The following is a 24,551-nucleotide window of genomic DNA, read 5'->3' as shown; positions in this document are numbered from 1 at the left end:
TTGGTCTCGCTGTCTGCAATAGGACCTTGCAGGTAGCTGTTTAGTTCAGCCTCAAAAGCCTGCTGTTCTGTCAGATCAGATGTTGCAACAGGCTCAGTGTAGGACTTCTTAAAATAGCTGCCCAGTGTCTTCTTAGTGAGCATAGTGAGGCTCATATATGGCTCAGATGTGCGGCTGGACCACAGGTCAGTGGTAGTAGCAAAGTATCTCACGTTCTTTAGCTCATTTTCCAGCTTTCCACGGCACTCTTCGTAAAGCTGGGACAGTGCGGTTCTGGAGAAGTATTTTCTGCCCGGAAGTTCGTACCTGGAGTCAAGCACTTTAATTAATTTCTTAAAACCGTCGTACTCCACTGTGTTTAGGGGCATCATGTCTTTCGCCAGAAAGAATGAAACGGCTCTCGTTATATCCTTGCTCCTTTTGAAACTCACTTCATAAGGAGTAATGGCCACAAAGGACGACGCAATCGATTTCTGCTTTGGTACAGCCCCGCTGCTAGTGCTACTTGTTGATGGAGTAACGTTAGCATCAGCCCGCATGTTAATGCTTTCAGTGTGTTCACAGGGATGACACTTTTTTAGGTGATGGAATAGGTTGGTTGTGTTACCAGTTTTGGTTTTGACCGGACTACGACATATTTTACAGATCATTTGAATCTGCGCCTTGTCGCTCTTCAAAAAGCCAAACCACTTCCATATAACCAAATTTGTGCTACCTTGTTTGTCGACAATTTCATCATTTTTGACTACTTGCTCGATGTTTGTCTCACTTTTGCCACTGCTTTCACTCATTTTTGTGGTCCTCGTCTCCAGCTTGTTTTGCAAAGTGCCGTAGGAAATTAGCTAACTTTGTTCTCTGATGTGCACGTTTAAAGCTGCATGTTGATTGGCTGTTGTCGCATATTGCTGCTGTGTGATTGGCTCTTACAAATCCATATCAAGTAAAAATGCCGAGAGCTTATCATCGTTATTGATATCGATTTTATTGCGATTCGATATTATATCGTTTATCGGCACAGTACTACTCCTGAATCACTCAATATGCAGAGGAGGACAACATCAACAGTGTACATGTGTGTGTAAACCTGCCAACACACTCATAACGGGCTGAGTTTACATACCTGTGCACATCCAGTACTATCCCTATCAGTGATGATTTATAATGGAATGTCTCATAATATAGCTTGATTTTTGCATGGAACATATAACCTGGTTACTCAAATATGATCCTTACATAGTGTTGTAAGCAAATTACCCACAGGGTCAGAAAAGCAAAAAGACATGAAAAACATATCACACAATACCAGTGTCCTTCCACAGTCTGTCTGTAGTCTCCTCCTGCAGTGCCTTTTTTTTTTTTTTTTTTAACAATGAGGGATACAAGCAACTGTCTGTATGGCCTATATCTAAAAACTGCAGTGTCTTGAATTGATACTGCAGATGTACCTTTATTTCTCTGATCCCCTCCCTCATTTTTGCAGCTTTGGGACCCAACCTTTCAGTGAAAGTCTATAATCATTGGGCAACCCCGTGCTAATCTCCCTCTTTTCAAGTGTAGGTTAATCCAAGATAAACAGTTGTAAATGTATTCGGAGATAAAATACTCTTCTTTAAAGTTTTCATTGTAACACAAGGTTAACATAATATTTTTGTCCTAAATACTGTATTCAGTGTAGAGAAGGCTAGGTTTGTTTCTCCCTATAGTAGCTAGCTAGCAGATTAACCAGATAGAAAAACTATCCATCCAGCATATTGTGTAGTATGTTATATAGCTCTGAACAAGCCTACATACATTCTAAAACTAACTTAGAAAATACAATGTGCATACTTTAGTAATGCGTCCTTTAAATCTTCAATCCACCCAATTATCTTTAATAAAAAAAAAAAAAAACCTTGCTATGTGAACAGCCTCACACTGTCATAGGATCAACGTAGCAGTCTAAACACCAACATTGTCGACCTGCCCATCCCCACTGAGCTAAAGCACAGTGGAATGATACAATTTGACTGGTATTAGCCATATACATATTCTATTTATGGGTATTAGCCACCATTGACCACACAAACGTGGTTACTCACTTCGTGTAGTCCTCCCTCTTCTCAATGCGATATTTCCGCAACACTTTAACTTCGTGCAGGTTGTTGTCCACCTCCCAGTTGATAAAGTCCACCTTCTTCAACAGTTTCTGTTCATGGTACTTTAATTTACGAACCATTTTTACTCGCTTTTCTGGTTAAATCTAGTTTATTTACAACGCGTGGTTTATACACATACAGGAAACAGGTTGTACATTTTTTCTTCTTCGGGAAAAATGGCAACTTATGTCGGGCAACAGCGCCATCTATCGCACTTCAACAGTAAACATCTACCGCGATATAACTCCTTGCTAACAGTCAGGTTTGTACATAAAACATATTACAGAATAATTTTCCTCAAAGGTCTCAAAATATAATACGTTCCTTCCTGTGTGGACCAATAATGTCTTAATTTACTTTACACTGTTTTGTTAGTCGTTTAATTTACTTTAGGGTATTTAAAACAGGTAGGCTACTAAAGCAGTATGCTGTCAAACCAAGGAAGACGGGATATTACATTATTTAATTAACTATTAATCAAACTGTAATTAATTAAAGTTTAATAATATTTTAGCTTGAATTAATTAACGTTTAATTAGGCAACGTAAAGTTCTATCAGTTCATCATACAAAGTAATGGAATCTAAAATTATCAAACATTTTGAATTATGATTTAAGTATTAAAGTGCAATGCCGAGTTTTCAAAATAACGTTAGCAGAGTTTGAATCCAGTCCGAATATATATGTAACTTTATGACTGTAAAAAGTAGAAATTGTACAATGATATTAAATGAAATTTGATGGAAGGCTGGATTAATAAAATTGTTCGATAAAAGCTTTTGGTTAGGATTTTTTTTTAACATAAGGGTTTTTATTTTAGCATGGTGACATTTTCAAACATAGGGATTGGGCTGAAAAATGCACTTGAATCAATCATGATAATGAAAAACATTTTTAACATGTCATAATATTGTAACATTTTATTTGCTCCTACAGGTGTCACCAAACGTCATGAGTAGTTACACATCAATTAATTCATTCATTCAGAGGAGGAGACCGTCCCGAGTGAAGACTTACGGTAGGCTACACGCCAGCAAATTTTCAACTTGTAACTTTTCTTTGTCATAGTTTAGATACAAGTTACGGTTTTACTTTATGGGTGTTATCTGTAAAAAGCAGTGTGCGAAGATATATTATTCATGTCCTCAGCTCTTATAGGAAATGTATAATGGAGAGGCGAGGCTCGGAGTGGAGAGCTTGGATTATTAATGCGTTTATATTTATCAGAGGAGATTCTAAAAACACATATTTACCCTATCTAATGTTATAGATAAGTTTATTAGTCTGTACCTCGTGCTGCTCTCAGTCTGTCAAGATGCCTTCAGGGACAAGTTGATACAGTTTGAGAAAATGCTACTCTATTAGCCTAGCCATCAAAGGAGCTGAGGTGGCAGGTAGCTAGACACATTTACTCAAGTACTGTACTTTAGTACAATTTTGAGGTATCTGTACTTTAACTGAGTATTTTCATTTCATGTTACTTCATAGTTTGACTTCACTACTGTTTAGAGGCAAATATTGTACTTTTTACTCCAATACATTTATTTGATATCTTTAGTTACTTTTCAGAATCAGATTAATAAAATAACATTATAATCATAAGATTTTATTGATTGCTGGTGTAAAATTCACAAGGTAATAGGCAGTATGTAAGGTGCTTTAAAATGATCTGCATCTTTACCACTGCAACATTAAAGTGATGAACACAATAATGCATCAGTAATGATAATCCAGTAATATGCTCTAATGTGAAATATGCCGTTCTGCATAAGCGGTTTTGCTATTACTTTTGTACTTTTACTTAAATACCATTTTGAATGGAGGACTTTTACTTGTACTTCTTCCACAAGTGCAAAGGAGCAGTTAGATACGCGGGCATGTAGATAAACTGTTCTTTTAACCAAGTAAAAAAAAAAAAAATCCCACTAAGGTTAGCAACCTCTTTTGTTCTGTGAAATAAGTTAATCAGATATGAGTGAAGTTTATCTGCAATAGTTTTATAAATGAAACTATACTAATGACTCAGTTGGCAGATATAGAAATAGACGGCCAGCCAGTTCTATTGTACAGAACACACAATGGTGGGTTAATGGTTCCAAGGTCGTCATTGTGATATACGCTGATTTGTCTTTTGACTAATCCACATATAGGCTATGGGAAATGTTGTAATATTATATCACTATTTGTTCAAGTCAGCTCCAGTTAAAATAAATTAATAAAAGATTCCTTGTAGTAGCATCATAGTGAGCACCATTTTTACTACACAGATCCATGTGAACAGCCCAGATTAATCACTTTTTAGACTGGTTTTAATTCCTTTGAATCAAATGAAACCACACTATATTTATAGCACTATTCAAACCAGTTATTGCAATTCAAAGTGCTTTAAAGAAAAAGTATAACAAAGCAGAAAAAGATGGGTAAAATGAATAATAAAAATAAACTGAAAAAGCAATCACTAAAATTAAATTAAATAAAATGATTACATTTATGTTTAGCATGCTCTCAACATTTCAGCAAAGCTGAGTTTCAGTTTAAATCTGAAACCTCTTTGCAGCTCTGCCTGTTCATCTCACTGATGTTGAGTTACCTTGGCCTTTATGCTGACTTGTAAAAATACTTGACCCAAAAATCCCAGAGGTGCGGCAGGCTGTGGTTGGGGCCCCACCCTTGGCAAGGCCACAGACATTGCTTTCTTTCACCTGAAAACCCTGGTGCACTGCTACAGTGTTTTTACTTGCCTGGGTGACTGTGGATCCTGGTTTGTGAAGACGTTGCGATACAGATTTTAGAGACAAAACATGGTACTGCAAATGAGCCCCATGACCACATGATGTGTTTCCCTGATAGCAGTCAGCGGCTCACAACAACTGATTAGTCTGGAATCTGCCAGAACTTTTAATCGATTAAACGTCAACACTATTGAAAGCATGTAGTATTGATGTACTTGTGATAAAGAAGGTTATTGTCATGCCTATGTTTCAGTAAGTTACTCTACATGGTATTCTTAAAAAATGGGTCAAGGAAATGTAGGCTCAAAAAAAGTCTTATGAGACACGCACCTCTGCTGTCTTTCATTTAACAGTTCACTAAACCAGTCAGGCCTGTACAACATCTGAGCTACAGTGTCACACCAATCACCAATCTGTGACTGATTTCGTGGGTGAGCTGGGCTGGCCTTTTGTTGGTTCAGCTTCCTCTCTGAAAGATTGCTAGACAATTATGTGTGGAGTTTCACCTACAGGTGTCTGGCATAGATCCTGGTGTCCTATTACCATGGAGAAATGATTTTTCATGTCGGTGTCTCAGGTTAAGATAATTGAAATTCAATGTTTATGGCTAGATTTTTTATTTCAGTATAAAGAAAACACTGCATCAGAACCTGTTGTGTGAAGTGTCTCAGGCATCAGGATAAATGGTAACTATACTTGAGGGACAGGGATCAATATTTGCTTTCAGCTTGCATCACAGTGGATTTACGGTAGATTATAAACTGATAGGTTTTTGCGACAGGCAGTGTTATTTATGACAACATGTTGGGGCTTCATATGAAAGGTTTCGTGGCAATAGTTGAAGAAGTACTCAGATCCTTCACTTCAAAGCAACAATAGCTCAATGTAAAAATACTCTGTTACAAGTAAGTGTCTCATTAAAAAGTAAAAGTACAGAAGCATTACCCACAAAAATTACTTTAGGTTTCAAAAGTACTTATTATTCACACCTGCCATGTTAGTGTTAGTGTTACATTAATCTATGATTGATTTGATCATTATTACTGACACATTCGTAGCTGGTTAAGGTGAAGCTAATCTAACTACTTTATACTGGTAAGTATAGGTAGTTTAAGCTATGACAATGCATCATGTTTTATAAACCAATCACATATTTTGTAAGTACAATCTGAAAAGTAACTACTAGCTGTACCCATGACATACATGTAGTGAAGCATAGTGTTCAATCTTTCCCCCTGAAATGGAGAAAACCTATAAATTACTCTTAGTACAGAAGCAAATTATTTCATAAATAAGTGCAAAAGTGACAACAACACAGCTGGCAACTGAAAATGAAAGTCATAGTCTTAAAATGTGTAGTGAGAGAGGAGAGAGAAAGAGGTGGATTGTGCAGCATGGCCCTCTGCTAAGCAGAGCTGCTACATAAGGCGCTCTGTGTGTTAAACACACACCGTGCCTCTTATAATGTCAACACCTCTTTGGCCTTTGTTCTTTATACATCCTCTTAACCAATGTGTGATCACTATCTTCTGACAGGCTCTGTGGATTAACCAATGCAGACAGTTCGTCTGATCCATTCCCGCCCTGTAGGTTTGCCTTGTAAAAACCAGAAAATGTTCCTCATGTCTTTTGAGCACATGAAGAACAGCGAACTCTGTGATTCTGTAACAAGTGACATTTTGTGCGGCTTGTCTATTTGAATATTTCACAGTCTGGTGTCACGTGGATGAAGCGACAAACGACGAAGAGAAGTGCAAGTGGTAGCAGTGACTCTGAAGAGATAAGATGCATCAGTCTGGACACGTAAGACAAAACAGTGAAGAATGTCTGTCTTCAAGTCTTCAAGATGCTGAAGTTAGGAAACTGGTAATAATTATCTCACTTCTCTCAACCTATTTATGCACAACAGCTAAACGCTTGACACAACTGAGCTTTTATGTTGGTGTTTTGCTGATCAATTAGACACAAATGACAGCAGGGAAAATGACATCAAACTTGCTAACTACTGTAGGAAGTAGTTACTTTCTACACATGCAGAGTATCATTATACCGATACTTTTACTAAGTGAAAGTATCAGTATAATGATGTACAAATAACAATACCCCCTTACAAGAAAGATTCCTGCAGTCAAAATCCTTCATCCCTGTGAGGGATGTATTATTATTATTAATACTAATGCAACAGTGAGTAAGATTATTGTTGTAGGAAATAAAAAAAAACCTTGCTTTTTGTGGATAATTTTACAACTTTGGGCCTTAAACTGTTATTTTAATTAAACTTTTGAAATGCTAGGAGGTGAAGTTGTGGTTGGTGAACACATTGGCTTCTGAAACACGGAGCCAACTGACCAGACATTTTCTTTCTAAAATAGTATTGTGTTTTATAAACTCATCACTATTTTTTTTATGTAAAATCTGAATCTGAAAGACAACTAGCCGTTAATTAAATCCAGTGAAGTACATTATTGCACTTTGAAATATTGTGAAGATAGGTATGAAGTGATATAATAAAATGAAGAAGTCAACTAAGTACCTGAGAAATGTATTTAAGTACAGTTTTTTCTTTGTTCAGATACATAATAAGAGTAAATGTTGCTTTCTACCAGTGGTGTGTGCTGCAGACCTACCCGCTACATTTACTCATACTGTAGCAGTTTGTTTCTGTTGTTAAATAGAATGCCAAAGTAGGTAACAGCTGGTTTGAACTTCAAGTTGTAATGCACAAGACATCATTTTCCATCTGTCCCCATTTCTCCATTTTGCCATTTTGTGGTCCTTTTGCTCCGGGACTGCAGGCCGGGTCACAGGTGTGCGCCACACAGCTTCATCTGGACCTGTTAGCTTTCTGTTGAACAACAGAGCAGCATCCTGATAGTTCCACACTCACTCTCTCCTCTTCACACTTTCTAACGTCTGTGAAGTTGTCCCTCTTTTTAACAATTCAGTTTATATCTGACTTTTCATCCTGCCCTTCTGTGGTTTTCTTTTTCTTTCCATCCTTCCTGAAGGCTCCATCGTCGCCTGTGTATTCGAGTGCCAAGTCCCACACAATGATCTCATCCTCACAACACTCCTCGAAGCTGAGGTATGTGTCTCTGGGAGTGCTGGTTGTGCAGTCCACCTCGTTGGTGCTCATCATGCGCTACTCCCGCACCCAGAAGGAAGATGGCCCTCGCTACTTGGCATCCTCTGCCGTGGTGTCGGCTGAGGTGCTCAAGATCCTCGTCTGTACCTTTCTCGTGTTTATGGAGAACAGTGAGTAGAAAGTTGTGTCTAGCATTTTCTAGAAGTTGAGCTGTTTTTTTTCTCTTTGTAATCAGTTTCCAAATGCACAGTTGATTGCATATAAATGTACGTCCACCCTCTCTGTCTGTCTTTGTCTCTTGACGCCATGGGTGGTCCCCAGGTTACATTACTGACAATACATTCCACCCTCTGGCAGATTTCAGTGTGCAGGCAATGAGCCAACTGTTCCAGGAGATTGTGAACAAGCCCATGGACACCATGAAGCTGGCCATTCCTGCAGGGATCTACACACTGCAGAACAATCTGCTCTATGTTGCCTTATCCAACCTGGATGCAGCCACCTTTCAGGTTACACATTCATGTGCTTATTCAAATGTGTGTGTGTGTGCTTGTACTTACTACATAGTGAGGACCAAAACAAGTTTTAACCAACAAAGTGAGGACATTTTAGACAGTCTCAATTTCAATGGGCTTTTTAAGAGTTAAGACTTAAGGGTTTTAGGGTTCAGGTTAGAGCATGGATTGGGCTGCATATTTCCAAACCTGACCTGTTCCTCCAGAGTGTGGTGTCCGAACCCAACCTGGACCCGACAAGCTTATAGTATGTAATGGCTGAACCCAACCCATGCCTGATGTAGTCGAGTCTGCGTGGTACTTTAAACAAAGTAGACATTTGAGTGCTCCAGCCGTCTAGCCTAAAGTTTGACATGCATGTTCGAGCCCGACCCAGACCTGAAACAAAATACTACATTTCTGTCTAAACCCGGCCCAAACCCTCAGGCACCAGTTCAGGTATCCATACTTTAGTTCAGGTTAGAATTAAGTTTCAGTTAGGTGAACTACTTCTATCTCAATGACTCTCCCCGTTCTGTCTGATTCAAAACAGTTTGGGATAGAGAGCCAAAGGCAAAGCGCGGGCCAGCGCTTTTTGTTCAAGCTCCCTGAAACATTGTGCCATTGATAAGGAAATTTGATTGTTGAAGCATGGCTTTGAGTTAATGGTTTGTTGTCTGAAACCTGTGGCAATTAAGGTTAGTGAGATGATTTTGTCCAGGGTTAACATTTGTGTATATTCCGAGGTGGTTAGGGTTAGTCAAGAATCTGAGGTTAGTTGTTAGGGCTATGTGAATGAATGTTCGCACAATTAGAGAAAATATTTCTGCTGAGGATCATGTTTGATCATGTCATATTGACATTTGTGACTACCTTACTTTCTGTGTTTGTGCTGTGCTCCACACAGGTGACGTATCAGCTGAAGATTCTCACCACAGCGCTGTTTTCCATCTCCATGCTGGGCAAAAGGTTGGGCTTGAACCAGTGGCTCTCGCTGCTCTTCCTCATGGCTGGAGTTACACTAGTGCAGGTAACAAAAGTCCCTCAGCAATTTACGAATGTGCAGATTTAACTGCTGTATGATTTCTAGTATTGTTATGTGGTTTGTTTCTGGGGGATTCACTCATCAGATGTTTTAGTCAGAAATTAGTTGGTGGTTGTTTCAGCAGTGCTTTAACCTCCACAGTGGCCAAGCGAGCCTCAAGGTGGCTCAGAACAGAAGACCCGGTCTGCAGGCTCCCAGCTTGTAGGACTGATAACCGTGCTGATGGCCTGTGTGTCTAGTGGCTTTGCTGGAGTTTACTTTGAGATGATCCTCAAGGGAACTAAACAAAGCCTGTGGGTCCGTAACATCCAACTGGGTGAGTGACTGCGACCTTCTTTTGTAAGGTGAGACGATGTGTGCTGAGTAAATGATAGTGTGTGAGAGATTATATATTGTACAGAAGGCTTTTGTTATTCTGAGTTTCACAGGTGCTTCACCTATTTTCACTGCCCTAATCATCCCCCTCTCACACACACGTATGTGGCACAAGTGTGAACAGACCGAATTCTATATTTAATTATAGGCATTGTCTCAGAAAAATAATTTCTGAAATTGCATGCCTCTAAAGCACATTTAAATGAAAAGCTGAAGCTAGAGAAAATGATTTTTTTTTTTCAAGCTAACAACCCAAAGGTTGCTTTTAGCCATGGGGTATTAATGACTTATTAAGTGTTAATGAAAATGTAAAATTAATGTTTATAACAAACAGTGACTTTTCCTTTGTTTTGACCACTGAAGATCTGAGTAATGTGCAGTGTTACCTATAAATTCTGTAAAAAATGGTAATAATACTGTGCTCATATAAAAAGGAGCAACGCCCTACACCTCTCTGCATGTTGCTTATAGATCAATAGGCGATGCTTATAAAAAGTGAAAATCAGCCAGGTGAGTCGCAGCTCCTTGCAAATTGCTGTTGTGGCACAGATGAAAATATTATACCTTTGAATTTCAAATAATAGATGTTCCCCTTCCAAAAAGAAACAGTTTATAAAGCCACTGAAGATTTTAGCATTCATGAGACTGAATTACCATGCTATACAAACATATACTAATATGTGCATGTATTGAGTGTATTGAAAGGGAGATGTTCTGAGAGGTTAGACAGAAAGAAGAGAGAAACAAAACCTGACACAGAAGACGTGCTAAACTGGAAACCATGTAGCACACCTACGCTGCCCTTTGATAAATCACACCCTACATATAATAGATAATGAAGGAATGGATGGAGGGATTATCCCGTATTATAAGATAATCACGTCTTGTTTGGTATGTACTGAAGGTGACTCAGAAAAGAAGATCCTTTCTGCAGGATCTCAGTTTGTCATGCTTTGTTACAGTTAAACCTGTATGACAGGTTTATCCTATTGTGTTTAAGAGTTTTACTATGCCTATTATTTTCAGAGGGTACGGCGTTAAAAGCTTTCAGAGAGACTTCCTTTTACTCTTTCTCTTCCTCTGTTGAAACTTCCCTACTACATAAATGAACTTTATCATAAACAAATACTCAAACAAATCAGTCGACTAAAGTATGACTGATTTGAATGTATGTATGTCACAGTGTGTGAATTTTCCTATATGTCTGTGTGCGTGAGAGTGTGTGTAGCCTTGTCTTTCTGTACTTGTGACCACACTGTCGCCTCCCTTATGGGAACCATCAGCTGAATGTGTTGAATTTTATGAAAACAATGAGGTTTAAGGTTACCGTTTCCAGGAAATAATTGTAAGTCTATGTAATGAGCCTGTAAGTGGCAAAAAACAAGGATGTGTTTGTGTGTGTGTCAGCTACAGTGACATCTTGTGGCAGTCAGTTGTAGTAAAACACACCAGTCCGGTTTAAGATGACAACACTGCTTTAAACTCATCTTAAACTCTAAACTACAGCTAAGCTAATGGTGCCGTGCCATGTCTTTGTTCCTTTGTTTTTGCCCTTTTTTTCAGCTTTTCTGTATTTCTTTATAATGTTGTACATTTTTAACAACAGTAAAAGGTGCCACTTTATTTGCTCCAGCAAATCTCACTTGTGTGTTTTTTTTTCTGTCTTTCAGGTTTGTTCAGCTTTATCTTTGGCTTCATAGGAATGATGGCGTATGACGGCCAGAGCGTTTGGCAGTCAGGAATGTTTCAGGGATACAATATGATCTCCTGGACAGTCGTTATCTTACAGGTTTAGTCATTATGTTTCTCTTCATTCTAATTTTATCTGTCCCATTTCTTTATTTAAGTTGTTGTTAAGATGCATTTGGGTGCCAACTAATGTATTTGTTGTTATACAGTTCTGTGTTCATGCTTTGTGTGTTTGTCTGAGTGCAGAGTGCTTTCAACACTGCTGTGCTCTCTGTCTGCAGGCTCTGGGCGGACTGATCGTAGCAGTGGTCATTAAATATGCAGACAACATCCTCAAAGGATTTGCAGCATCTGTGTCCATCATCGCGTCTGCTTTTACTTCGTATCTCTTCTTGGGGGACTTTAATCCCACTGGGTAAACACATACATGTCCCACACTCCCACAAGGCTTAGGCTTAATTTCCAAATGATTACTAAGGAAAAACATTTTATTCTGTGTTTTAGTCACACTGGTAGCATAGCTGTCTGCCTGTCTGTCAGGCTGTTAGTCAGTCTACCACTTTGGTTCAGACTGAAATATTTCGGCAACTAGTGAACTGCTTGTCATTAAATGTTGGACCCAGAGGATGCATCACACTGACTTTGATGACCCCTGGCTTTTCCTATAGCACCATCATGATGCTGACATTTGTGGTTTTGATTGAAGTATGTCAACAACTATGTATTGCCATGAAACTGTGTTCAGGCACTGATGTTTCCTTTATGATATGTTGTAATTACTTTGGTAATCCTCTAACATTTTCTCTAATACATGTCTAACACTGGTTTATGACCAAAGACCTTCAGAACTAATGGGATTACCATCAGCCTCAGTTGTACTTTGTTTTTACTGCTAAATAGTAAATGTTAGCATGCTAAACTAAGATGCTAATCACAGTAAACATTATACCTTTAAAACATCATAAAATTTATTTGTTGTGACTATGTTAGTATTTAGTACAACCTCACAGAGCCACTAGCACAGCTGTAGACTCTTGTCTGTCTTGTTGTCTCTGTGTTGTTTACATGTCATGAACTGAGTACACAGATGTTTATTGAAGTTACCTTTAATGCCTTTTTGTCTTCTCTCCTTTTGTTCTCTGTCCTATCTTTTTCTCAGTGTGTTTTTCCTAGGGGCAACGCTGGTTATTGCTGCTACATTTCTTTACAGTTATGACTGCAAACCTGCCAGTAACAGCGCAGTCCAAATATAAACCTCTATGCTACCTGACATAGATGGAGCAGGACTCCATGAACCATGACATTAAGTTTGGCATGTAAAAATTACAAATGTGAGAAATGTGGAAGTCATCAAACTTGTTACTGACAATCAACTACAGCTGGAGACGGCTGGGAATGAGGTGCCACCATCACTCCTATGGAAAAATGCTGCATTGCACAAGATAGGGGTTAGTAATATGAAGTATATTTCTTTTGTTGTATTTTATATGTGTTGTGGGATTTGGGAAAAGATTAAAACACAAAAGGCGTTGTTGCCGTGAGCATCTGCCTCAGAGAGAGTAAATCCTTGACAGACCTTCCATCTACTGGTGGAATGAAGAGCAAATCTGCTGCAAAGAGGAGGGGTTACCTCTGATCAAAGATGCTGAATATTTTTTATATGAGATGAAATAGGATGGGATGTGAATTCTTTGACCTTGCTTCTCACAGTTGGAGTATTTATTTCAAATGCATTCATCTTGCTGTCATTTAAATGCAAAGTAAAGGTTTTCATGTGAGAACAAATGAATAATTAAAAGCATATTTTATGCTAAAAACAAGCAGACCTGCCTTGATCTTTTTTCTTTCTCAAGTGTGAAAGGAATGGATTGATTGTGTGTATGTGTGAGCCCTCATGCACACATAATAAGGCATACAAACAGCACTAGGCACACCCATGAATATGTTGAACTGTTTTTTTTTTAAGTTAGTTGCAGTGCACTCAGGAAAACCAAACCAGTTTCTATAGCAACAGATGGCTGAATGAGCTGTGGTGCAGTGGCAAACATAGACACACTGAATTAAAATAACCTATTTTAACCTAGTAGTAACAGACATTTTATTCAGCAGTGACCCTGGCAAATAGAAACAGAACTGAGGCAGATGAACAAAACAAAAAAATGCCAGTTTTTCTCGCTGTGTTATTTGTTTACACAGTCACAATCTTTGCATAGTTGTGGATTTCAGAATAAATGAGTATATTTGGTACAGTGATACTGTGATAAACTATCGACATGTCCAGGGTGTACCCCACCTCTCTCCCAGTGTCAGCTGGGATTGGCTCCAGTCCCCACCGAGAGACCTCTTCAGGATAAGCAGTATAGATAATGGATGGATGATATGGTCATAGTGTGCGTGATGAAGTGAACACGTGAGAGAAAGGGCAGGACGATGGGAAGGTATGAACCTGGAGAGAAGCACAGATGGAGGATGAGTCATGTGACCTGTGTGTGGAGTGGCAGGTGGAGACTTGGACTGAGCCCACATGAGCCACTGGACAAATCATAGCCATGACACTGAAAGGCTTTCATTATCTGCAGAAACCTACTGCAAAATACGTCAGTGACATGAGGAGATGTTGTGATATGATCTCACAGACCCAGTGTTAAAAATAGCACTTATCAAAATTAAGTTTTGCCTGCTTTAAATTCACATCAAGGAAACTTTTAAGAGTACATTTAGAATCCCTGATTGTAGAATGACTTATGTAACCAGACCTGATTAGTGCCACATAAAATCTATCCTTGGTCTGAGTCCAGTTTGGAGCTATTCCAGCTATCACCTTCCAGTTTTAAATACTTGTATGTCACTCTTCCACATCACCTATTGAAGAATTAAAAGCACAGCTGTCATTTATTCAATGGGAACAGGTCCAGCTCATCTCTCTCATGATTTACCACCCATTTGAATACAATATCAGCTGCATTTGGAAGCTAGTAAGTTGAAAATATGTTGGTGAATTTGGTGTATTAGCAGAACTCCAGTGAACAGCAGAGTTGTTTGTCTTCCAGACATTTATGCCAAGTGGGTGTTCTTAATACAGTCTGATTGATGTATAAGATTAATCTTAACCTAAAAAGATTTATATAATACTTTTGTCTTAAACTTTATGAATACATCCTTTATCTCTGGTACTTAGTGTGCTGAAGGCTTTTTATTAGCACTGATGAGGTTTAACCAGCTGCCTTGTTTTTGGCCGACTTTTCAATCAAAATGTCTTCAGGTATCAAGTTATATAAAACAAATGCTATTCTTAAACTTCTCAGGGACAGTTTTTTTTTCTCTCTCACTCTCTCATGCAGTAAAATCTACATAAGGATGCAGGATGCAGTTCTTCTTGTGCTATAATACCTTTGTGGTACATCTAAAAACAGTGTTGCTTTTTTCGCTAAAAGACAGGCAGAACTCTTTAATGTAGTCCAAAGCTTGTTGGGGACCAAACAAGCCTTGATGTAACTCCAGGCCCTTGACACTAGTTTATTGTAGACTTCTTTTTCTGACACTGTGTCAGAAAAGATGTAATATCCTCTCTGGCTTGTTATAATGGTCCAGATCTTTCAGGGATAATGAGCCACTGGCATCTTGAGCGTAATAACACCACCGCCAGTTCTTTCTTCTTTGATAGACTTTATAACTTTATCACCTTCATGCCCCATTTTTTTCTTGAAGAAAGAATTATTCTTTTGTCTGTGCAACTGTTTGAGCCTCTTATTTTGGCGGTATGACCACCAGTGGCGCCCCTCTTCGTGGCCTCCACATTAGCACTTGGGCATCATTAGCATTTGGCCTCCCTAGTGCGTTAGGAGGAATGGGCTCCTGGTAGTTGAGGATGTGTGGTTGCTCCTGGTAGGGGCGACCCACCAATGAGGCCCGAGAGCCCAGAGGCATGTCTGGGTCCACAGCAATGTCCACCCGCATTCGCCACCGCACCGTCTGCAACACAATACGCTCCTGGAAGAGGACAGCAGCATAAAGTTAATATGGGTGATAGAGAAATGTTTGATTTGATGCATAATTTCAGTCCCAGTTTTCTGACCGCTAAACATGGGCGGATCCAGGGGATTGCCAGGGGTGGAAACAGCCACTCCCAGAATCTGATTGGTCACCCCCTTTGCCAGAGTTAAAAATGTGATGCTTGTCAGTATCAATGAATAATAAACAATCACAAATCATTGCCGTTTTTCAGGACATTTTTCTGATGCTTTATAATTGATAATGGTCAAATTATCTTTATTTTCTATCATGATATTTGAATTGATTTATGTACAATTAGGTTCTTAATAAGGTCCAGTTTATTATTTCATAGCACTAGTGGTTTAATTTAATGTTTACATGTATTTCAAATGTGCCACCCCTCTCTGAGCTCATGCCCCAGCCTGGCCAAGCCATCCAAACATTTCACGATCTGCCCCTGCCCCTGAACTCTCATTTCTACACTGAACAGCCAACAAAAAACTTGTTCTTAACTTATTAACCAAAAATGTAAATAATAAGCATTACAACCTTCTCTGTAACAGCCTTGAAAGACTCCAACACTTCCACAAAGACACCACATACAGTACATGCTGAATGCATTTTGAGATACAGTACATTTTATGGCAGACTGACTTCCATTGCATTGCAGAGGTTACATTCAGGAGAGCTGATGGCAATGATGTAGTGCTCTGTAACTTTACACCAGAAAGGAAAAGTGCTGGAGGAGATGATTACATTACAGTCAGTCTGTGTGTAATGCAAGAACAATTTCAAAAGGTGTGTAGCTGGTTCCATTCATTTAAACTGAGCAAGACGCATCTGTGACCTGGGGATGCATGTAAGATAAGATAAGATACATCGGGATGATCGGGATGTATGTGTGAACAAGCAGAGTGTAAGACTCCTCTCTGTGCTTCTGTCCAACCTTGGTGATGGAATTCATGGCCACCAGCCAGGTGATGAAGCTCTGGTCCCTGGTGATGTGGGTCAACATGGGCGTGTTGCTGTTGCTGATTGGCACAGCCCAGGTCACACTGGGGTAGAAGTTGTCGTTCATGCTGACCGTCAGGCGGGATGGCTTGGACGTAGGGCCGGTCAAGGTGACGGTCTCTGTGGTGTTGCCATACCAGGGGTAGCTGACACCATCAGAGTCACTGATGGCTTTGACCCGGCCCTCTCGCAGCTCTGGTAACTCCCAGCTGGACCTGAGGTAGTACAGAGAGAGAGAGAGGATGAGAGGCTTGTATTTGGCAGTGGCAAGTGCAGGTCTAGATGATGTGCCTGTGTGTGTGAGTGAGAGAAGAAGATTCTGTGCACATCCAAACACCTAGACACAAAAAGATATTACTTACATGCCAATATCGCCATAGGTGTTGTAGAACTCCATCTGGGTACAAGCTTGGATCCAGCCCACCACCCAGGTTTCATTACGGGGCACTGGTGGCATCACAACTCCTGCTGAGGCCCTAAAGTAAGGCGTCTTGTAACGGAGTACAATCGGTGAGTTCTCCTCAATGATGGTGGGACACTGGTCAATGGAGGCCGACACCTCATACACCACAATGTTCTCCCGTCTGATGCGGGGCTTGCATGCGATGCTCTGAATACAACCCATAGTGCAGGCGACAAGCAAAACGAGCAAAGCCAAAAAAGAAGGGGGCAAATTATACCTGGCCAATATGCACATCGGTCTCCTCCGGGTTCCACCCTTCCCTGAAGAGCAGATCTAATATTTTAATTGCCCATCATCACTGATTGGTTGGGAATGAAAAAGGAGAACAAACAGTTATAAAAACATCATATTTTCAGGATGTTATGCAGGTGAGAGCGCAGTGGGGACTTGGGAGGAAGTATCGCAGATCTCCGCAGCCTCCTCCCCCCGGTCTGTCTGCTGACTACCGCACTGCCCTTGGCGCTCGTCCCCAGAAACTGCAATCCGGCCTCTCCTGGGCTGCTGCTGCTTCTCCGTCGTGCGTCAGGTCTATTCCTTGTCGAGTCCACACGTTCGGCTGCACGTCTGTGCCCCTTGATCCAGCTGCTCTGCTCCCGTCGCTGCGCTGTCATGTCAAGTGGCGACAGGGCAGCCAGGTGCGTCAGACGTGTGGGGCTGGAATGCCTTTTGTTTGCTTGGCTTTTCTGTATTAGCCCTACATTCGTGCGGCGCCCTCAAAGGGTAAAACCGGGCTCTTCATCACTTTGTCCTACATGAAAAGAAGCTTTAACAAATGAGTGAGAATGTCTTTAAAGAGCTGACAGCGAAGCTGTAATGGGTTATTTTAGTGTTCTTCGGAGTGCGTTTCCATTCTTGGGAACGCATGAATGATGCATCATGAATGGAGGCAGCCAAGCAGCATAAGTGTGGAGAAAACAGCGACTATACCAGCCATCTCTCGGTTAGCTGTTTCATCGTTATGTCTCCTCGAACTGGAATCCATCACGGACCGGAGAGCATCCTCTTTCATCCGTGGGTCGCCTCGCTCGGTTTCGAGGTGCTGATGCTGGAGAGGCAGGGGAGGGGCGTCACCCGACCTCTGCATTGAAAAAAATAACAAACGCGAGCGGGCGTGGCTAATGCCTTCGTCACGCCTCTGAGAAACCCCATTGGCCAATCAAGTCAACAGCGGAAGTGGTGTCGTGTCATCGACTTCCTATTCACTGATAGTGACACGCATTCACCGGTCATCTAGACTTATTATTGTTGAACCCACCTCGCCGGTTCAGGATAATAGTTTGTGGTGCTGGTTTATGATCGGCCGTTTGTTCAGTAACGTGTCTCACAAGGTGCAGAGTTTGTTGTACCGGGCGTCGTTGATGATGAAGCCGCAGGTTGTGTTCGTACTGGGCGGGCCTGGCGCCGGCAAAGGGACCCAGTGTACCAAAATTGTGGAGGTACGAGAGATGGCTAGAGAAATGACAATGAAAACTAACGACCTTAATAGATAGGATTTAGCCTTTCGTGATTAAAACGGCTTAGGATCGTTGTACTATTTAATAGCTAATTTTAACGAGGTAATATATAAATCCCAGTGACTTCCGGTTGTCCTCTAAAACGAACCTCTGTATTAGCCGGTTAGCTAGTTAGCCACATAGGATACACAGTGTGCTGATACACAACCCTGTGCTGGCATACTGGAACCTTAAAGTACCATTGTCATATTACTGGTTCTTCAGAAACTAACTTTACTTAATTTATGATAGCTGAGTCAAATCAGAATCAAATTAAATAAGAAAGTATTTCTTCTTACTGTTTAATGTTGTGCAGTCAAACGCCTGGAATAATAAGCTAGACTAATGTCTGATTATTAGCTTCACATAGTATAAACAGAGCCAACAAGAGATATGCTCTTGACATTTACTCCGTATTATAACGTCATCTATGAGCTATGTCTTATCTATGGAGTTCCTGTTATGTTAAGGTCAAGGCGAGCTGGAGAGTACTTTGTTGACTTTGAACAAATAGAAGCAGAAGTTGACCAGGACATTTATTGGATGAGGAATGTTTGCCTTGATCATCCCATACAGTTGTGTGTGACAATGAATTATAATTCACCTGAACTTGGACCTTAAATTTCTGTGAGTTACTTTTCTGCCTTATTAGTAACAAAACAGTGAAGATCAGTTTATAACCTGGAGAGGTATATTGAGCATGACTGATGCCAAATAGAGAAAAAGTGCAGTCATAAAGGTATGTACTGTGTCGAGCTTTCTCTAATGCATAATTCATCTGTTCACTGAGTTACACACCATCCCAAAGGAACTGAAAAAAGGTTTTCACAAGAAGTCGTTTTTAGTAAGCCACCCAAAATGTTTGAGGAGCCAGAACTCTACAGCATGCTGCTTTGATGTTTGTCTGAAAGTCAAAGTCATGAACACTCATGAAGCTGCATTTCTGCAAGTGTAGAATCTTTAATGTGTGTTTGTGCATCTGTTTGACTGAGATGAATTACTTCCGTTCACAGATGTCAGTGGGTGTCGGCTGCATTACTCCAAGTGCAGTGGTTAGGCTTGATTGGCAGCTTTGCATAAGGGCTCTTTTAATTCCAAACAGAAGGACTAACCTTTTCCTGTTCTGTGAATGAGAAGGATTTGGCCTGTTTGTAAAAGCTGTCCTCCCTACCACAGAGTGTGCTAAAAGACATACAAAAACAGTTTTTAAATGATCAGCTACCAATTTCTCTTCAAATTGACTCTATATAGCACACTGCTATTTTGAAGGGCTTTTCTTTACCAGTTTTTTCATTGCATAAGCTCAGCCTTTCATTTTCAAGAAATGTTTGTGTTCTTGTGTCTCCCAGAACTACAGCTACACCCATTTGTCAGCTGGGGACTTGCTGAGAGCAGAGCGTGCTAGAGAGGGGTCACAGTTTGGGCAGCTCATTGCCAGCTACATCAAGGATGGCAAAATTGTCCCAGTGGAGATCACCATTGATTTACTCAGGAAGGTAGGTGCTGCATAGAGGCTCTAAACCAGGCCGTGCTTGCCTGACAGGAGGCAAATCTAGACCAGACTGCCAGGGGTCAGACAGTTTCCCCAGGACCTGTGTGAAGTTTCGCTTTTCATAACCTCTACAGGACCTGAAAAATGGATTTTTGCTAATTATATATTTTAATTTAATGGAACTGATTTAATAAATGTTGGTTGAAAGTTCAGTCTTTAGGTCCCCATAGCATTTTGCTTCTATTCTATTCTATTTTATTCTAAAAGGGTTAACTATTCATGGATATTAATTTGTAGGCAGAACCTTTGCTGTGACATTTAGAATTAAATGCTTTGGTTGTGTTGTCGACTTAATAATGTGACAACATTACTTACTTGAAACTTGTGATTGTCACTAATTGTGTAATTTTAATTTAAATATTTTTGCTGTCTCAGTAGATGTGATCAAAATCTAAAACCATGTACCTTGAAGCTTTATAGTTTCATATGTTTTTATAATAGTGTAGAATTTGTTTATGCTTGTGAGAGTTTGGTTTTGTGCAGCCGTGTAAGGAAACATTTTCAGTTTTTTTAAAAAACGGTTTATGTCCCAGTAAAATAAGCAAATACAATAAATGAAAAGTATTAAAATAAACTGGGGTCCCTGGGTGTGTGAAATCAGTTTCTAATTGGTAATTTGTATAAACAGCTTTTGCAGTGAAATCACATCAGTAGAACAAAAATCCAAGTTTATTCTTGCTCCTGTTCCTTAAGGCAATGGAAGAGATGATGAAGAAAGATGAGAAAATGTTCCGTTTCCTCATAGACGGTTTCCCACGCAATGAGGACAACCTTCAGGGGTGGAACCGTGTCATGGATGGCAAAGCAGATGTCAAATTTGTGCTTTTCTTTGACTGCGCCATTGAGGTAGGTTGAGGAAGTTGGAAAGCTAAAACCCTTTTAGCTGTTTTTAGTCACATGCAGGGCGCTGTGCTGATATCGCAGTACCCACACACGGGCATGATCTCTTGTCCACAGGTTTGCATCGACAGATGTTTAGAAAGAGGGAAGAGCAGTGGACGCACAGATGACAACAGAGAAAGCTTGGAAAAAAGGTACAGTCCTTTGCCACAGACAAAACACCCGACTTTAGACTTTAACACTACTGAACACCACATTTTAAAATGTGCTTTTTCACAATGAAGTCCCTGCAAAAAGGTTTTTCTGACAGTTGAGGCCTATTTGATCAGTACAGATTATTCCGACCCATTTAGCTGAATGTTGGATACTTGTCTTTGTGTTTTTGACCTAGTTAGTGTCTCTCCTTTGGTTCTCCTGAGTCACCTGACCCCAATAATCAGACATTTTTCTTGGATGCAGAATCCAAACCTACCTGCAGTCTACACGACCAATCATTGAACAGTATGAGAAACTCGGGAAGGTGCGCACCGTAGATGCCTCTCGTTCTGTTGACGAGGTGAGTAAATGATACTGGCAGTAGGAAATGTGGACGTGGCATCTATGATCCCCACCAACAGATTGAACAATGTTTGATAAATGTGTTAGAGAATAAACCAGAAAAGGAAACGGACAGTTAATCACACAAAATTTATGCCTGTGTGTGTTTCATGGAGTGAAACCGTTCAGCCAGACAGAAGGGAAAACTTCCCCAGTTGGATGTTGAAGCCAAAGTGGAAATGCTTGAAGTTACAGTTCAGCTGATGGGCACTAGACACTCTTTAAAAACATAACCCCAAGAGGAAAATGGTCTGTTAATACAAAGTAGTTTTAAGTGGGGAAAAAGGCATCAGAGCTCCGATCAAGCTCCACCTTAATTTGGAAATGATAGTTGTCAAATTTTACAGTTGCATAATATTATAAAATTTAAATTACAATAACATTTTTGTCAGTATTTTTTAAATAGTTCTTGTCATTATTTTACAAAGCATTATAGTTTTTTAAAATTAATAGACACTACACAAAAATTACACTAAGCAATGAATTGCTCATAAATAAAGACTTTAAAATGAATTTGACTTTTACAGTGTGATTATTTAACCTGTTTTTCTCTTGCAGGTGTTTGCTGGTGTGAAAGCCATTCTAGACAGAGAGGGTTGAACTTTTCCCAGCTGCAAACTACATTCATTTATCTTTTTAGTTCCTCTTTTTATTAACTGCAAGTACACTATAATAGGTTTATGTATCAATATGACTTTTTACTTTGGTTACTTGTTTTTGTTCGTCTTTTTTATAAATGCTGCACTCTTTGTTGTGTGTGGGGGTGTGTGTGCGATATGCATCTGTGTGAATGAGAAGTAGGACATGCTGAGCAGCTACTTGTGATCAACTAGTTCATGCTCAGAAGAGCTCCCAACTCATCAGCACTCATATTTTGAGGCCTTCTGATAAGAATGAAATGTATTGTTAGCTAGAGAGATGCTTTTTTTTTTTGTCAAACACACATAGAGTACTGGAAGTCTGAATATTACTAATGTATCCAGAGTCTCATGGAAGCAGCCATAATGCTTCAGACCAAATTGTTGTGTGATGATCAACCAGGACTGATAAGGCTTTACAGAATAGTCAGCAGCCTGTCTGCCATCCAAATACAAACTATACAACTGTCTTATAGTTAATGGGCAGAATAACAGGGACATGGCTGGTTGCTTTTGCGCCATGGTAGTGATCAGGTACTCTTGTTTCTGCAATAGATGGCTTGTTCTTTGATGAATGTTTGACTGTACATGTCTGTGTGCTTCAACACTGCTGTGACATGTGGGACAGGTCATACTGGAGCAAAAACATGGAGATAAAAACAAGTATCACCTCTGCTGGTTCTGCTTGAAGGAGGGGGGATAAAACTTAAATGTAAAAAAATGTTTCCTTTTTTTCTTTTGTTTTTCTCAATTAATCTTGATCTCTGTTCATTACTGTGTGAGGGCTGCCCATTCAAACAGTATGTTTTATTTTGCTTCTGTATTTTACTGTACAAGCACAGTACTCTGGTCTATTGCATAAGAAGCTCAAATTATTAACTTCTCTGTAATTTACAATAACACAAAACTTGTGAGCTTGGTAGCTTTTAACGTGAACAGCAGCAGGGGCCACTTGATAACACTGTTGTCAAAGTTTATTATTTTTTTCATTGACTGAATAGGATTTCATGGCAGATAAAATATGGCTTACTCATGACTCATAAGTACTGTAAATTAACTCTGAAATGTTTTGATGTTTAAATGCTGAACTGAAGACGGAAATAATTTAATATACAAATAAATATTGGGAGAAGTATATCTAATTCATTTTTATAAATTTACACTTTATTTTTCTACACTATTTTTTTTATATTTACAGTCTTATGCAAAAGTTTAGGCACCCCTTGATAAATAACAGATTTTGGTGATTTTTTATTTGAACAGATGTTAACACAGTTTCTCTTGGAAATGGAAAAAATGCACAATATTTTCTGCAAACAGTGATGCATAGTTACTTCTTATGCCATAAATTGAACAAAAATAAAAAATAAAAACATTATTATGGCATGGTGCAAAAGTTTGGGCACCCTACACAATCAGTACTTAGTAACACCTCCTCTGGCAGATATCACAGCTTGCAAACGCTTTTCATAGCCAGCTAAAAGTCTTTCAATTCTTGTACTTGGGATCTTCTCCCATTCTTCCTTGCAAAAGGCTTCTAGTTCTGTAATATTCTTTGGTCGTCTTGCATGCACAGCTCTTTTAAGATCTACCCACAAATTTTCAATGATGTTTAAATCAGGGGACTGTGATGGCCATTCCAAAACCTTCAGCCTGCGTCTCTTGAGGTATTCCATAGTGGATTTCGAGGTATGTTTAGGATCATTGTCCTGTTGTAGAAGCCATCCTCTTTTCAGCTTCAGCTTTTTTACAGATGGTGTGATGTTTGCTTCCAGAATTTGCTGGTATTTAGTGGAATCCATTCTTCCCTCCACCCGTGCAATGTTTCCTGTGCCACTGGCTGCAACACAACCCCAGAGCATGATAGATCCACCCCCATGCTTAATAGTTGGCAAGGTGTTCTTTTCATGAAATGCTGCTCCTTTTTTTCTCCAAACATGCCTTTGCTGATTGTGTCCAAAGAGTTCTATTTTAACTTCATCAGTCCACAGCACTTGTTTCCAAAACGCATCGGGCTTCTGTAGATGTCCTGTTGCATACTTCAGACGTTGGATTTTATGATGGGGACGCAGATAAGGTTTTCTTCTGCTGACTCTTCCATGAAGGCCTTGTCTGTGCAAGCATCGCTGCACAGTGGAACGGTGCACCACCACTCCTGAGTCTGCTAAATCTTCCTGCAGGTTTTTTGCAGTCAAATGGGGGTTTTGATTTGTCTTTCTGACCAGCATACGAGCAGTTCTGTCCGAGAGTTTTCTTGGTCTTCCAGATCTCATCTTGACCTCCACAGTTCCCCTGATCTGCCATCTCTTAATTACATTTCTTACTGTGGAAACTGCAAGCTGACAACGCTTTGCTATCTTCTTGTAGCCTTCTCCTGCATTGTGGGCGTCAATAACTTTCATTTTCAGGG

At 39.8% G+C, this 24,551-nt stretch overlaps 4 protein-coding genes across 7 annotated transcripts in view; 2 read left to right on the top strand and 2 right to left on the bottom strand.

Moving 5' to 3' along the window:
- The window catches only part of imp3 (IMP U3 small nucleolar ribonucleoprotein 3), a 5,613-nt gene extending 3,263 nt beyond the window's left edge, over window positions 1-2,350 (bottom strand). Inside the window, exon 1 of the mRNA XM_020586734.1 lies at window positions 2,079-2,350. Coding sequence (XP_020442390.1) covers window positions 2,079-2,215 — 137 coding nt within the window. The 5' untranslated portion in view covers window positions 2,216-2,350. The remainder of the gene's footprint in view (window positions 1-2,078) is intronic.
- The window catches only part of slc35a3b (solute carrier family 35 member A3b), a 14,973-nt gene extending 1,547 nt beyond the window's left edge, over window positions 1-13,426 (top strand). Inside the window, exons 1-10 of one of the 4 annotated variants that reach the window (XM_020586727.1) lie at window positions 10-1,553; window positions 3,071-3,152; window positions 6,578-6,732; window positions 7,875-8,121; window positions 8,309-8,460; window positions 9,353-9,475; window positions 9,632-9,806; window positions 11,536-11,654; window positions 11,836-11,969; window positions 12,714-13,394. In XM_020586727.1, the coding sequence (XP_020442383.1) occupies window positions 6,652-6,732; window positions 7,875-8,121; window positions 8,309-8,460; window positions 9,353-9,475; window positions 9,632-9,806; window positions 11,536-11,654; window positions 11,836-11,969; window positions 12,714-12,807 (1,125 nt within the window). In that variant the 5' untranslated portion in view covers window positions 10-1,553; window positions 3,071-3,152; window positions 6,578-6,651 and the 3' untranslated portion in view covers window positions 12,808-13,394. Of the gene's footprint in view, window positions 1-9; window positions 1,554-3,070; window positions 3,153-6,577; window positions 6,733-7,874; window positions 8,122-8,308; window positions 8,461-9,352; window positions 9,476-9,631; window positions 9,835-11,535; window positions 11,655-11,835; window positions 11,970-12,713 lie in introns of those variants that run through there. The other 3 variants (XM_020586729.1, XM_020586726.1, XM_020586730.1) reach the window with 3 other exon arrangements.
- Window positions 13,427-13,524: 98 nt separating this feature from the next.
- fam78ba (family with sequence similarity 78 member Ba) lies at window positions 13,525-18,106 on the bottom strand. The gene is made up of 3 exons (XM_020586731.1): window positions 16,921-18,106; window positions 16,494-16,773; window positions 13,525-15,544 (listed from the first exon to the last, which is right to left on the bottom strand). The coding sequence occupies exons 1-3, from the start codon at window positions 17,253-17,255 to the stop codon at window positions 15,302-15,304; spliced, it is 858 nt and encodes a 285-aa protein (XP_020442387.1). The 5' UTR covers window positions 17,256-18,106; the 3' UTR covers window positions 13,525-15,301.
- Window positions 18,107-18,212: 106 nt separating this feature from the next.
- On the top strand, window positions 18,213-23,265 carry cmpk (cytidylate kinase). Its single transcript, XM_020586732.1, has 6 exons — window positions 18,213-18,457; window positions 19,864-20,010; window positions 20,760-20,912; window positions 21,024-21,100; window positions 21,366-21,462; window positions 22,062-23,265. Exons 1-6 carry the CDS (start codon window positions 18,314-18,316, stop codon window positions 22,101-22,103), a joined length of 660 nt encoding a protein of 219 aa, XP_020442388.1. The 5' UTR covers window positions 18,213-18,313; the 3' UTR covers window positions 22,104-23,265.
- The last annotated feature ends 1,286 nt before the right edge of the window (window positions 23,266-24,551 follow it).

This window comes from Monopterus albus, unplaced genomic scaffold (genome assembly GCF_001952655.1).
Source record: "Monopterus albus unplaced genomic scaffold, M_albus_1.0 scaffold420.1, whole genome shotgun sequence".
Lineage (NCBI taxonomy): Eukaryota > Metazoa > Chordata > Actinopteri > Synbranchiformes > Synbranchidae > Monopterus > Monopterus albus.
The sequence above is the reverse complement of the archived record's forward strand: the minus strand, read 5'-3'. Positions and strand labels throughout refer to the sequence as shown.

What these genes read in the sequence shown, in the direction of transcription:
- fam78ba (XM_020586731.1), bottom strand. Translation starts at nt 17,255, where the DNA reads ATGTGCATATTGGCCAGGTATAATTTGCCCCCTTCTTTTTTGGCTTTG. An exon ending in ACCTATGGCGATATTGGCAT is followed by an intron (nt 16,774 to 16,920) that starts GTAAGTAATATC and finishes GTACTACCTCAG; the next exon opens with GTCCAGCTGGGAGTTACCAG. An exon ending in CCATGAATTCCATCACCAAG is followed by an intron (nt 15,545 to 16,493) that starts GTTGGACAGAAG and finishes GTCCTCTTCCAG; the next exon opens with GAGCGTATTGTGTTGCAGAC.
- cmpk (XM_020586732.1), top strand. Translation starts at nt 18,314, where the DNA reads ATGATCGGCCGTTTGTTCAGTAACGTGTCTCACAAGGTGCAGAGTTTG. An exon ending in CCATTGATTTACTCAGGAAG is followed by an intron (nt 20,011 to 20,759) that starts GTAGGTGCTGCA and finishes CTGTTCCTTAAG; the next exon opens with GCAATGGAAGAGATGATGAA. An exon ending in TCTTTGACTGCGCCATTGAG is followed by an intron (nt 20,913 to 21,023) that starts GTAGGTTGAGGA and finishes TCTTGTCCACAG; the next exon opens with GTTTGCATCGACAGATGTTT.